General features: G+C 39.8%; 1 protein-coding gene across 1 annotated transcript in view; it reads right to left on the bottom strand.

Annotated features, from left to right (window-relative positions):
- Positions 1-14,236, bottom strand: part of AACS (acetoacetyl-CoA synthetase) — a 74,546-nt gene that overhangs the window by 17,970 nt on the left and 42,340 nt on the right. Inside the window, exons 8-11 of the mRNA XM_075176872.1 lie at positions 11,067-11,217; positions 7,702-7,782; positions 6,763-6,887; positions 1,751-1,815 (exon numbers count right to left, since the gene is read on the bottom strand). Of these exons, the coding sequence (XP_075032973.1) occupies positions 1,751-1,815; positions 6,763-6,887; positions 7,702-7,782; positions 11,067-11,217 (422 nt within the window). The remainder of the gene's footprint in view (positions 1-1,750; positions 1,816-6,762; positions 6,888-7,701; positions 7,783-11,066; positions 11,218-14,236) is intronic.

Genomic DNA, 14,236 nt, shown 5'->3' on the forward strand with positions numbered 1-14,236 from the left:
TAGTGATAAAACAGCATAAAGACACATTCACAACACCATACAATCAACCATCCGTGAAAAACTTTTTCAAAATGCAGAGGAGTGATAAGGGATCACCAGAGGGAGAAGAAAAGTGAAGAATGGCGGGCTTCACTGTACAAAAAAATGCCAGGGAGGAGGTAATACTTCCTGGGGAAGAAAGTACCTCCTCCTCTATTGCCAGTCCCAAAATGGAGACTCCCTATCCTGGTAATAGACTCCGGTGGGAGCTATTACTACCACAGCCCCTCACCAGGCTATTTCCCCATCACCGGCTACCTGTATTCCAACGTGTTCTGCTCCCAGACTAGATGAATATCCTGGCTGCTCTCCGGTTTCTGTGTGGCAATTAGGGGAAAAAACTGCACTCAACCCACATCCCAGCCACCCAGGGGAGACAAGGGCTGAATGCCTGCGGATCCCGGTGGAGAGCGGGGCTGGGCTGAGCATGTAAGCGCCATCCCTACGCTAATCCATAGTGTTCTCCGCTGGTAAAATAAAAAAGAAAACCTAGGAAAAGTGCCATAAAGAAAATCTAATGGATCTCTGTACAGAGGACATAGTGGGGAGGGAGTAAGCCAGATAGGCTTTAGTTATTTTAAGTGTCTTACTCCCAAGCACAGCTCTCTCTATACCCCATAATAAGCAGTGACCCCCAAATGGAAATGAATGAGAAAATGTAACTTTTCACCTGTGTGTAAGACGTGGTCACTGCTATGTGCACTGTCTATGGACAAAGTAGCTGAAGATTCACTGCAGCCATGGTCATTAGAGCATATTGCAAGCGTGCTAATATTCATGAGCATTCTTTGGCATACACTCTGAATTTACCTGAATTTCTGACGAAAGAATACAATTCAACACCAGTCTACACCAGAACTTTATTGTACTGGCAGCAGTCTGCTTACTCTGACATGCCAGCAGGTTGAAAATTCTGGTGAGATGCAGCAATTGTTATAATATTCTGAGAAATGTGAAACATACACAGTTTAAATGGAAAATGTATACATTCCAGCCAGGGCGGAGCTTGGCATCGCCAGGTCCCGTGGCAAAGTTTGGGTAGGGAGCCAAGTGATGCCACTCTATCCTCCCAACCGACTCCAATCTGAAAAGAACAGATAGGGAGTCTCTTCTGAGCATGTGCGACGGACAAATGTGCCTCTCAGAAAAAGATACCGCTCTGCTTTTTTTCCCCTGGTAGCTTGGGAGTAAATGTTTGTGGTTCTGCGGGCCATTGCATAGGCCACCCTTGCCTACAGAGCCCATAGCGGCTGGATTCCCCTGCACCCATGTTAGTTCCGCAACCGATCCCAACCATGTGACACCTTGGAAATTGAAAGAATCTGAAAGACTGTGGAAAACAAGTAACTTTGTGGGAAAGGAAGTATTGTCGATAGCAACAAACCAGGCCATCGGTTCAACTCCTAAATTGCACCAGAAAAGTACTATTAAAGTTATATTGGTTGCTATAGGCAAAACATCTATAGCATTACATGTAGAACAGTTTTCCAGATTCTTCCAATTCCAAAGGTGTCACATCAGATTGTGTCATATTTCTAGCACTTTTTAAAAATGAAAGCAAACATCTAACACCATTTTTTTTTTAACACACAATTAATTGCCTGTTGAACACTTTTCATAAATGTCTACCATTACATAGGAATTCAAAATGTGTAGACAAAATATAATCTAATGAGTACTTAAATAAGTGAAAATGCTAGTAAACACTTACATGGCTTGAGATTTTTCTCCTCCAGCACAGTCAACCATTTGGCACCAGTTCCCAAAATGGTTATCCTGGAATACAAAACTCTGGCTTGTTATACACAGTAAAAAATAGTTAAATAATTTAACTGTTATTTATAGCACTAGGATTTACAAAAGGCATTCAGTTATCTGCCACTTATACACTTGATTTGTATTTGTAACTAGGGATAGTGTCATTACATAATAGGTACTTTGTAGATGTTGCTCATTTTGAATAGCTCCAAAGGTCTGCATTCAATGCTTTGTTTTACTGGTTCGTTAAACAGATATTTGAACAATGAACAGTAATATAATTAATAAATAAATTATTCCATTGTGCTTTCTTTCCTACACAAAGGGCTAGATTTACTAAGCTGCGGTGTTTGAAAAAGTGGGGATGTTGCCTATAGCAACCAATCAGATTCTAGCTATCATTTTGTAGAAGGTACTAAATAAATGAAAGCTAGAATCTGATTGGTTGTTATAGGCAACATCCACACTTTTTTAAACCCGCAGCTTAGTAAATCTAGCCCAAAGTCTAGTTCTGTAGAAATAAACACTTGAAATGCACATAGATGTATGTATGCTATGTATGTGTATAAATAATTATGGCATTTTCTGCTTAAATCAGATCTATAGTAATCAATAAAATCAAGCCACCAATTTATCCACACTAGTATTGTACGGCTGGAAGTCTCAGAGGCCTAATTTCACTGCCGTCTTATAAACAGCTAGGAGGGTTCTAGTTATCTCACAGACAGGTTCACTTATGATAGCTTTATCAATTAAAAAACATGTTTTTTAGCTGAAAAAGAATATTAAAATTACTTCAGAAAGCTAAATGAAGAGACCCTGTGAATACAGGAACAGTAATCTTAGCTATAGATAAAGTGTGCCATAAATAAAGTTCGTGACAGGAGAGAACACTAGGATGACTGTTACCACTGGTGGGCTATGACTCATTTGTGATCCATTCACCAAACTTTCATGCATGTGTGTAGCAGGTCTGTGTAATGTTAAATACTTTTGTGTCAAAAAAATACAAAAGCATTATAGGAGTGATACATTTGTTGGCTAACTAAAAAAGATTATATTTATTTGCTAGTTGTCAGAGCACAGAGGCCCCTTCATCAGGCAAGTTTACAAATGAATGACTGAGGAAAAGGCACAACATTTAAGAGCTGTTACACCAAGGGGGGGGGGGATATGAGATACATCATGAAGATAAGCTGAGGTAATAAAACAAAGGTTTTTGTTAGGGATGGAAGAGTAAAAGTCCTAGGAGTTCAGAGATCTGGGGGTAAATGTAACAAGCTGAGAGTTTTCCGGCGGGTTTGAAAAACCAATCAGATTATAGCTATCATTTATTAAGTACATTCTACAAAATGATAGCTAGAATCTGATTGGTTGCTATAGGCAACATCTCCACTTTTCAAACCCGCTGGAAAACTCTCAGCTTGATACATTTACCCCCTGGAGTTACTCTGCTGTGGGGTGTGACGTGCGCCATGTAGTGGGTCATAAATCCAGGTGTTATAGTGAATCCTTGAGTTAATGACAGAAATGTTCTTATCAGTTTGAATTCCCATATTTTTCTCTCTCTGTCATTTTTAAAAATACCTTTTAGTATTAGGATCAATAAATCTGATGTAGAGAAATAATACCACAATTTAACAAAATGAAAGAAAGAAAGGGAAATGCAAAGAAAGGAGAGGAGAGAAAATTAAGGGAATTAGCTCCAAAGTGGGGTAGTTACTAGAACAAAATGTTTTGGAAGATGATCGCTGATCCTCATTTATTACGTCACCCAAGAATTGGGACCATCTCCAAGTATACTTTGCTAAACCAGATAAAGTATCTATCAACAGTAAAAGCAGACAGTATCTTATTCATACACACCTACGGGGTGGGTATTTGTGTGTAAAATACAAGTGAGTGGGTATTTGTGTTATTTTTGTAGTGACATTTTCACTGTAAGTACAGTTCATTAGAAAGTGCCTGGAGACATACCCTGTAAAGTTAACTTCCTCTTTTTGATCTTGGAAAGATGTATTCAGCAAATGTCCAGTTTCTAAATAGATTACCCTCTAATAAAGGGGAGAACTCCGATTTAAAAAGAGGACCATAAGGCAAGTAACAAATGTTGTTTTGAAATAAACATAGTAACACATATGTTTAAATTCCTACAGCTGAATGAAGGGATAGAGGAGGTAACAACAAAGAGCTCCAATATAGGATTTAGGACAAACATATCATCTGAGAGCTTCCAACTGGAACCTCTCCTTTCTTTAGACACAATATTGTAAAGGAATTGTAGTTTATTGGGAGCATAAAAAATAGCCTAAGTGTACCTAACAATATTGAACTGCCCTTAAATATTTCTGATCATTCCTCTGCATATATATGAGCTTAAATTGCACATGCTGGGCAACAATGGTAAAGACTCCTCTGGGTAAAATCTAGCAGCAACGTCTTTCTGGAAGTGGGATTGCTGTAAGAAATTGTCATCAATCTGTAAGCTGTGAAGATAACAAGATACTTGTGATCTTTTTTTCAGGCATATTCCTCCAAGACAAGGGCTAACATCTTATTGATCCAAAAGACAACAGATGATGCCTCTTATTTGAGGGTATCCTCTCAGATTTCAGAGCCCTGTGAGATCTATCACATCTTCTCTATGAACATTAGGTAAGAAAAATATTGAAATTAGCCATCAAAGCCTCAGACATATCATCAGGAATTCAAGTAAACCCTGTACTCTGGCTTTCTATTACCTCTGTCTTCATGTCATTAAATTGCTGGCATGGTTGAATGTAATCAGCCTGCTTGAAAATAGCTTTCTATCAGCCAGCAGAGGAGTTTGCAAGTTGATCTTGCCAAGGTCCTACATCTGAAATTATCTGGTCTAGATGAGTCAGACTTTCCTTTATCTCTGAGATTACCAATTTAAAGTAGGATTTCATCAATGTCAGTAAATGAGCAAATGCCTTCTTTGTGGGCAAGGATTTTAAGTATAAGATATATCCCCTTCAATCCAGGAATCCTCCAATGCCCCCAGAGTCCTCATACCATACTCTGATTATGACGGTGAAGAGGCAGTAGCACAATCAAGGCCACACCATGTGAGGAGCAATCGTCCCCTGCTACAAATAACAAGCTACGGTCATATGACTCAGGGAGCCTACGATCTTTCCCTATGTGTGCACTGGAGCAGGTGCAGAAGCTGCTAAATGGCAGTTAGATGTGGAGTCTGATGATCAAGTAGTCATTAATGGGAAGCATCCAGATCACTCCACCAGGTTTCTACATGTAAAAAATGCTACCAGTAAAGAAGCTCTTTCTATACTGAGAAGAATCAAAATTACAGCTGGCAACTCCAGTATGCATGGACTTCACAGAAATAGAAATATTACGAATTATCCATTCTTGAAAGGGGATAGACAAAGTGGCATCCAGCATAGTCCTATATTTAGGATAGATAATCATGGGTTGTTGTAGATTGTTGCTCTATGCTGCCTTCAGTGGGTACACAAATAGCCCCCAACATAGTGATTAATAGAGGATTGAAGTCAACAGCAGATTTGCTAATTAAACCTTGAGGTCCACTACTGCTTTCTGCACATAAAGCCTGCAATTCTAGTTTGTTGCTTCTGCTAGCTTATTGCTGTTCTTTCAGTTGGGATCAGTAAGTTACACAAAGGTTATGATAACAAATATAATAACAATTTAAACTACTCCTTTAAGAGTAAAAATTTAATTTGAGGAAGTAAGTTTTGAGTTGCTTTGTTAAACCCAATAGTATTCTAGCACTCTTTCAGAGGAAAGAATCATCTCTGTGGAATGTAACCTTTCATCAGAGCTCACCATTATAGGTCAACAGGAAAATATGACAGCTACATGAAGACAGAAGAAGTACAACAGCTCACTCACTATAACCCTACAACGGATTGACCGTATCCTTCAACAGAGGGCCTGGTACACAATGTCTACTCTTACTAGGATTCATAGCACTAACATAGCAGTACATGTAGTAATAGAAATTATATGTATATACCTGGAAACCTATAAATAATAACTTTAACAATTTTATGTGCACAGTAATAACACATGTACCTTGTGCATTTTCAATTATGCAACCAGATCGCATTAAGTCATTTTAGTCCTATCTTAATAGGAGTTTCATTTGTTCAACGAAGAAACAAAAGTTGAATAGATTTCCTTGGTGTAACTAAACATGTCCATCTAGTTACCATACACGAGGGGCCTTTAGAGTTAAACACAAAGATACAACTTTTCTACTTAAGACTACAACTGTATTTTAAGCTGCACGTATTTAGGATAGGTACAACTTGAAAGCTACCGTACAGATATGTGGTCATCATTATCAACTAAGGAACTTGCACCAAGCCTATAAGATGCAGAAAAATACACCTCCTACGAGGCGTATGTTAAGGATAATTGGAACTCAAAATCAGATGCGACAGGCATGTTTGACTAACATATTCATGCCCCTATTGTACTGAACTAAATATGTGATATGTCGCATTTTTATGTATATCACAAATCGACTTTTGTACAACTCTAAATCAAGCCCAAGATGTGTAATTTAAATCTTTACATATATTATTGTTCATATATCTTATGGTCTCCATTGTAATAAACTAAAATACGCCATTGCAGTTGTGTGGGTTTAGAAGAGCCTATAGCATGTATTGGATTCCTCAGGTATGAATCTGGATACACTCCCATAATATGTCCACACTGCTATTAGGTATATATTTACAACAGATCATGGGCTTAGTTTACCCAGAACGTGAACATTCATCAATATAATAAAACTAAATTATAGTCATAAAAATAGTATTTACTTTTATAGTATTTACTTGAACTAAAACTGTAATTGTACAGTGCTAGATTATATAGTGTACACTAATAAAGTGTCATATTGATACTTCTATGCAAATTTGCAGTCTTGTATATCATACAGCTGATATTTACCCTAATCGGTCCACAAGATCCCATAGCACATTTGGGCTGGGAACAAGAGGAGAACCATCATACAGCACCACAGAGGCTCCAGTGGCTATTGCTGTAACCAGCCAGTTCCACATCATCCATCCAGCCTGTAAAAAAATAACCATATGCTAATAACTTTATAACCAGGAACATAAAATGTGTTCAACCAACTATTCAGTAAAGTTGTAAGAAGTTATATATTTAGATATACAGAAACAAAGTTTTTGAAAAGCACATAACTCAATTATTGAATCTATATTTGGGTCATTTCAGATGGTTACCGGGAAAACCTTTGTAAACTTGCACTATTATTTTTTTTGTTTATTTATTTAATATTAAGTTGTTAGAGTCTTCTGCCAAAGGCTGCAGTGGCCAAGCCTTAGGTCACATAGCCTTATCTCACTAGCTTTAGTGGGATATAAAGAATTCTCGGTTCAAAGAACAGCTTACAACTTTCTAGTAGGCATGATAAAAGGCCAATGACATCAATGATTGAAAAACTATAAGAGGCATTTCTAAATATAAACAAGTTGGATAAATGAATTTTGTTTCACAGAGGTGTTTTGGAGACTGGTCTTCCTGCAAGTCCTTCATAGTAGCAATGTACCCCCCCTGCCCCTGTGCTGCTAATTTGCTACAGGATGACCCTAGCCTCCCCCACTTCAAGTCTGCCAAGGCATCGGACACGCAGAAGTTGGCGGAGCTTAAACATTCTATACTGCTGCTAACATTCTAATCCTCCAACTGCCTCCCATAGTCTTGTGCACTTTATATCCGACTTGTTATGTGTCCCCTTTTAAAGAATGACAGTAAGTGCTCAGATATGGGTCAAATGCACCTGAAAATAGACCAGGTCAGTTATGTGGTGCATCATTAGTTACAGTTAGTAACAAATACTGTGAATCTACAAGAGAGTATTACCGTGGTATAGTACATGATGATATCACTGCTAGTAGTATTGCCATGTAAAATGTGCTCACTTAAATGCTTTATCAGGGTTCCCTAAGGAAAAAAGAGAGTGAACAGAAGATATTTTGTTAGACTAAGCGTACACTAAACATGCAAAGTAGTGTTGTCATAACCCTTAGCTTAAACAACACTAAAAACCATATACAGATAATACATATCCGAAGAAGCACACTGAACATATAATCTCTACTAGGCATTAATTACTCTTGGTCATCATAATGCTCTTCCTCAAAACAGCATTGTGCTACTTTTGTCTACTGAGAGCTCAACTCTGATGTCAGCTATGAAGTTTGACTGGGCTGGACTGCAAGCCAGGAGGCAGAGGGAATGATGGGACAAAGAAATCCAGAAGCTCAGCCCCTCTTTCAGAGCTTTATTAAAATAGAAACAGGTGCTGTACACTACCAGTAAGTCTGACAATATTTCTTCCATTTATGCCTTTTTTTCTAAATGCGTAGTAAAGCATATGAGCATACACTATTTTTACCTTACTTATTATTTTTAGCTTACATTTGAGCTGACATGCTGAGTTTATTAAAACAAAATCAAAATGAAAAAGTCTAGTAGATCAACAATTACATCCTCTAAAAAGGCCATGGTAATTTTTTGTTAATTAACTCCTAAAAACCTTATGCCCAAATGTTTATTCAGGTATGTCAGGATAGTACAGACAGCAAGTCTTGTAGTTCCAGCAATCAAACAAAAGTATTAATAATTTCCCGTGACTATGCTTCTGGCTAAACACTCAGTCACCTCACTAGTGACCGGCCAACTAATTCAGCGTCGGTCATCCTGCACAACACAACCCCAGCTCTTTATGCTTCTTCCCCAGCACTAACTACCTAAACTAGAAAACAATCACACCCATGTGCTCCACCTGTGATCCTGTGTTCTGTGTGTATAGCATTATCTCCATCTACAGCATGAGTCAGCAAACTCCCAGAGAAATTACTAATCTCTCCCTTAACAGTCTGTGACAAACTGCCCTCTTTGCCACATACCCCTTCCCTTAGCTTTGTCGATCTAGGTGAAGAGGATACTGCAAGGAGCGCATATTTACTGGGGAGAGAATCCACGTTTATTTTGCACATAGCTTCCGGTATATGTTCCACGGTGAAGTGGAAAGGCTGCAATGCCAAGAACCATTGGGTCACTCTGGCATTGACCTCTTTGTTCACTTGCATACATTTTAATGGTGCATGGTCCGTCCCCTGGGTAAACACCTTCCCCAAGAGGTAATAGCAGATAGATTATATATATATATATATATCGATAGATATATAGATAGAAATAGATATATGAGAGGACTTATCTTGCAGGAAATGCTAGTTTTTGTTTTTTTTATCTATTAACTCAGTCATGTCTGGAAGAGTTTTTGGAGAGAGTCTACAAACAGTGAAATGGTTAATGCCACGCCTGTAGTCTCACTCACTGCGGATCTCTCATGGAAGTGCTAAGGACACAGCAGCTCTGTAGGTGAGACTTCACATCGCAGTCAGCAGACAGACTCGTACGCCGTTCACACATTGTCTGCTCTGCTGACGTTATAGTCAGGGGAGTAAATGGTTTGAGATAACTGTTTGTTTCTGCATTCTAAGATCTGGAGTGCAATGACAATAATAACCTTCCCTGGATGTCACAGATACAATGACATAATGTAAAAGAATTCATAGAATGTCACTACAAGGAGCCATTCTTCACCAACAAAATGCCTTTGGCACATGTATTGTGACAGTACAAGGCTGGGGTCTAGCAGGAAACTAAGTATCTCACTGGTGTTAGGATAAACGCAAGTGGCACAATATGTGAAACACAATCACGTTAACCAAGACTGGTACTCATGGTTGGGGTGGGGGTGTTGAGGGCAATGTTCACTTGCGGTGCACACAGTGGGATAAAAAGAATTGTCAGTACAAAGAACAGCTTACAGTTAGTAAATGGAGCACGATGCTTTGAATAAACTGCAAGATAACACCATCACTACCAAGAACCAAAACTCAAATGCTAGAGAGTATGGAATTATTACTCAAATATAATAAATCTCGACTGGAGGGCGTTTTTAGCTTGTTCTTCAAACACTTGTCCAAAACGCTGCTATTAGCCGTTTGAAAAACAATCGAGGGATTAAAAACGCTGGTGTGAGGCCCTCTCCATATTACTCACATAAATTAATGATGTCAAGTGGAGCCATTATATGCTGCATTACATTTTCAACATTTATGCCGACATTTTTAAAGTCTTGTAGTTTAAGGCAATGGCAACTGAATGAGATTGAACAGTTATTTTTGGTTCTTGTGGTTTATGGAGGACTTGTCATATTTGGCTTTGATGTATCAGGCCCATAGATGTGATTAAAATAAAATAAATTGCTTCCTTCTGAGTTTTTTTGGGTCACTATAGAAATTTTGTAACAGCAGTACTACCATACAAGTGGACATACCATTGTTTAAAAAGACAGCAGGAACTTCAATAAGATGACAACATTAGCTCAAATGTTATAGATCTCAAAACACATTTCTTCAGTGCTATCAAGAACCCAGTATAGCTACTAGACAATACCCCATTGTTATTTCTAATCTACTAAAACAAAGGCGGGCATTTTGGCTCTTGGAAAGAAGGGCACATAACTGAAAAGTGAATGGGTTTCCTCATAATTTTTTTGCTTAACTGACTATGTTTCTCTGATGTTTTGGAATTTTTGTCTTTTCTTTTTTGTTAGACTCATTTTAAAGTCCTTGGATGGTAATTGAATTTATATAATAAAATAATTTGATTAGACTTTTCTGCTGACATGGCCGTATCATACATAAAGTACTTTCTCTGTGTATCTCCTACTTGGCCAATTCTGGAACTGCAACTTAGATCAGATACTTTATAACAGAGGATCTGTTGAGGCAATCCATCTGACTTATTTGCAGTGAGCTGCTATGACAAAGTTTATACCCTGAGCAAAACATTTACAATCTGCAAAGTTTTTTCTGATCAGATATTTATTAGCTGGCAGTTATTTAGTAGATATTAAAGTATTGTCACAACCATTAGTAGCTTTCCTTGGCAACATTTAAAAGCCAGCTGGGCATTTCACTGTTATGGCAGATTTCAGTTGGGCAGGTGGACTATAAATACATATTAGGTATATTAGGTATTAGATAGAATGGTTCTGACAACCAAGAGAACCAGTACTATAACATATCAGATATTGGACTCTAGTTCTTAGATATGTGTTAAAGCAGAGGAATGCATAGGGTAAGAGAAAGATATCTAGAAGTGATCTCAAAATTTCTATAAATTGCAACTAAACCAAAGTGAATACTTACCCCTGCTGAATGCACCATGCACTTGGGTGCCCCTGTGGTGCCAGATGAGTACATGATATACAGCGGGTGATTGAACGGCAGCTGCTCAAACTCCAGCTGTGGGGACTGGTCCCCGACTTTTCCGGTTGCTAGGAAATCATCCAGGAACACACTGTTAAACACACAAGAACATGAGGATAACTAAGTCATTTTTTTACATTAGCTATCACTTGTGGTCTCTTTATAAACCAGCAAGATTGATGATATTGGAGGAAACAAAACAAAAGAGAGCTATGATATACACCATTATTTGCTGACCATAGATACAATCTTCTGGTATTCATAAGCAATAATCGGCCAACAAAGGATACACGGACCATCCATATTTTGCCGACTGCAAAATCTACCCGTTTACATTAGATTTGACTATTTTATCTATTTGCTGGTTTCCACATTTTTAAAAAATAACAAAATGTCTTATTTGCGGCCTAAAATATGTGGTTCGTTGAACAGGGACTTAGTAAATAGTTGTTTTCAGGATAACTCAACCAAAATATATCACAGAAGGGGAAGACTACGATTTATGTAGCAAATGTAAAATCCGTTTCTCTTAACCCATTTGGGGGACGTGCTGACCATGGGGTGTAGAGGGAGCTGTGCTGGGAGTAAGGCACTTCATCATCATCATCAACATTTATTTATATAGCGCCAGCAAATTCCGTAGCGCTTTACAATTGGGAACAAACATTAATAAGACAATACTGGGTAATACATACAGACAGAGAGGTAAGAGAACCCTGCTCGAAAGCTTACAATCTATAGGACAATGGGAGTTAGAAACACAAGGGCATATGCTACATCATATTGCACAATGGACCAGCCAGACTGCAAAGGTTAAAGTACTGAGTGTGTTGCAATGTTGGTCAGAAGGTTGTTGCAACAAACTGTGTGGCCTGCTCCCTGCCCTGTATGCCCCATGGATGGAGGATAATCAATTTATTTAACTAAAGCTCTAAGATAGGACTAAAGTCATACACAAACAGAACATGCAACCGAAACTGTCAGAAGACAAGGGTGGGAGTGTAGTGTCCCCCCTATTGGTTAACAGAAACAGATTTTACACTGACTACAGAAATCCTATTTTCCTTTGCACATCCATTTGGGAGACACTGCTGACCATGGGGACATTCCAAAGCTGCCCCTATGGGTGGGTATACTCAGACCGCGCTGCTCGTAACACTTTTCGTCCAATGCTAGCGTCTTTGGAAGCAAAGATGTTGATCCGATAAAATCTGGTGAACGAGTGAACCGAAGACCAGGTAGCTGCCCGGCACACTTGCTCGACCGTGGCTCCATTCCTCGCTTCCCAGGAGGCGTTGAGCCGTAATCACATCTGGAACCTGAAATCCCACCAATAGACAAGCCAGACGAATAGTAGTCGTTATCCATCTGGCAACTGTCTGCTTCGCTGCCAGCCACCCCTCATTCTGGGCATCGTATAAAACAAGTAGATTATCAGTCTTACATAAAGTGGTAGCGCGGTCCCCATAGATCCGCACAGCCTGAACCACATCCAGTAAGGGAAGCGAATCTCGAGTATCGGATTGTAAATCCTAGCGCAATGCAGGTATAACAATATCTTGGTTTATATTAAACTAAGACACAACCTTGGGTTGAAAAGAAGCATCGGTGCATAAAACTGCTCTGTCCACGTGAAAAATAAGAAAGAGTGACCTGCAGGATAAAGCCACCTTCTCAGAAATACGTCTCGCAGATGATACGGTGAGTAAAAAGAAAACCTTCCATGTCAAAATCTTCAAGGGTACAGAGTCCAAGGGTTCAAAAGGTAAATTCTGTAAGACTGAACAAACTAAATTCAGGTCCCACAGCACCACCAGCGGAACAGTTGGACAAGCAGGACACCCTGAAGAAAGGTATAGACGCAGATAATACCGCTAAACATCTTTGGAAAAAGACAAATAAGGCTGATACCTGAACCTTAAGAGATGTCAATCTAAGACCCTTATCCAGGCCATCCTGGAGGAATGACAAGAAATGAGACAGATAGAAAAAAAAAGGTGGGTGCACTTCTCCTTTCACACCAGCCCATGTGGGAGTTCCAAGTTCGATGATAATTTTTGTAAGGCGCTGGTTTCCTAGCCTTAATCATGGATGACTCTTTCAGAGAGGCCCTTCCTGCGGAGAATCAGGGTTTTAGCCGTCAGGCTGTCAAAGTCAGATGTACTAAACCTGAATGGAAAAACGGCCCCTGGCTCAGAAGATCTTCCCTGAGAGGAAGTTTCCAGGTTGGTTCTATTGCCATGCCGAGAAGATCGGCCTACCTGGATCTTTTTGGCCAGTGTGGTGCCAGCAGAATTACTGGCACTCTCTCCCTCTTGGCCTTTTTCAAAACTCAAGGCAACGTCAGTATCGGAAGGAAGATTTACACCAGCCGTTAATTCCAAGGATCCGTCATGGCATCTACTAGGGACATCTGTGGGTCTTTGGCTCTGACCCCACCTGTCCACAATCAGGGCGAACACTTCTGGGTGGAGGGACCACTCCCCAGAATGAATGGCAAGGTGACTCAAATAATCAGCTTCCCAATTCTCTACTCCTGGAATAAAGACCACTGAGATGGCCTGAACATGATGTTCCGCCCAGCCTATGATCTTGGCAGCTTCCCTCATGGTCAGGGGACTTCTGGTCCCCCCTTGGTGGTTGAAATATGCCACTGCCGTGGTGTTGTCAGACTGGACTCGAAACGGTCTGTGCTTCAAGAAAAACTGAGCCTAAATGAGAGCATTGAAGACTGCAGACAAAACTGAGCCTGAACCAGAGCAGCTTTGCCTCCTTCACAGTCCAAAGCCCCTGAAGACGGAGGTTCAGTGTCACTGCACCCCTACCTATTAGGGTGGCATCTGTGGTCAGTATGGTCCAGTCCCACATCCAGAAGGGCTGTCCCAGACTGAGATTCCTCGCCTTCAGCCACCATATCAGACACTAACGGGTTACTGGTGACGGGCGGAAAATCTGTGTCGCCAATTGAGGATTGCACCTCAACCACATGGTGGGAATCTCGTTCTGGAAGGGTCTTGAGCTGAAGTGGGCAAACTGCACCGCTTTGAAACAAGATATCATCTGCCCCATCAGTCTCCTGCACTTAAGGTTGGACATGTGCCTGAGGGATA

This window comes from Mixophyes fleayi, chromosome 1 (genome assembly GCF_038048845.1).
Source record: "Mixophyes fleayi isolate aMixFle1 chromosome 1, aMixFle1.hap1, whole genome shotgun sequence".
Classification (NCBI taxonomy): Eukaryota; Metazoa; Chordata; class Amphibia; order Anura; family Limnodynastidae; genus Mixophyes; species Mixophyes fleayi.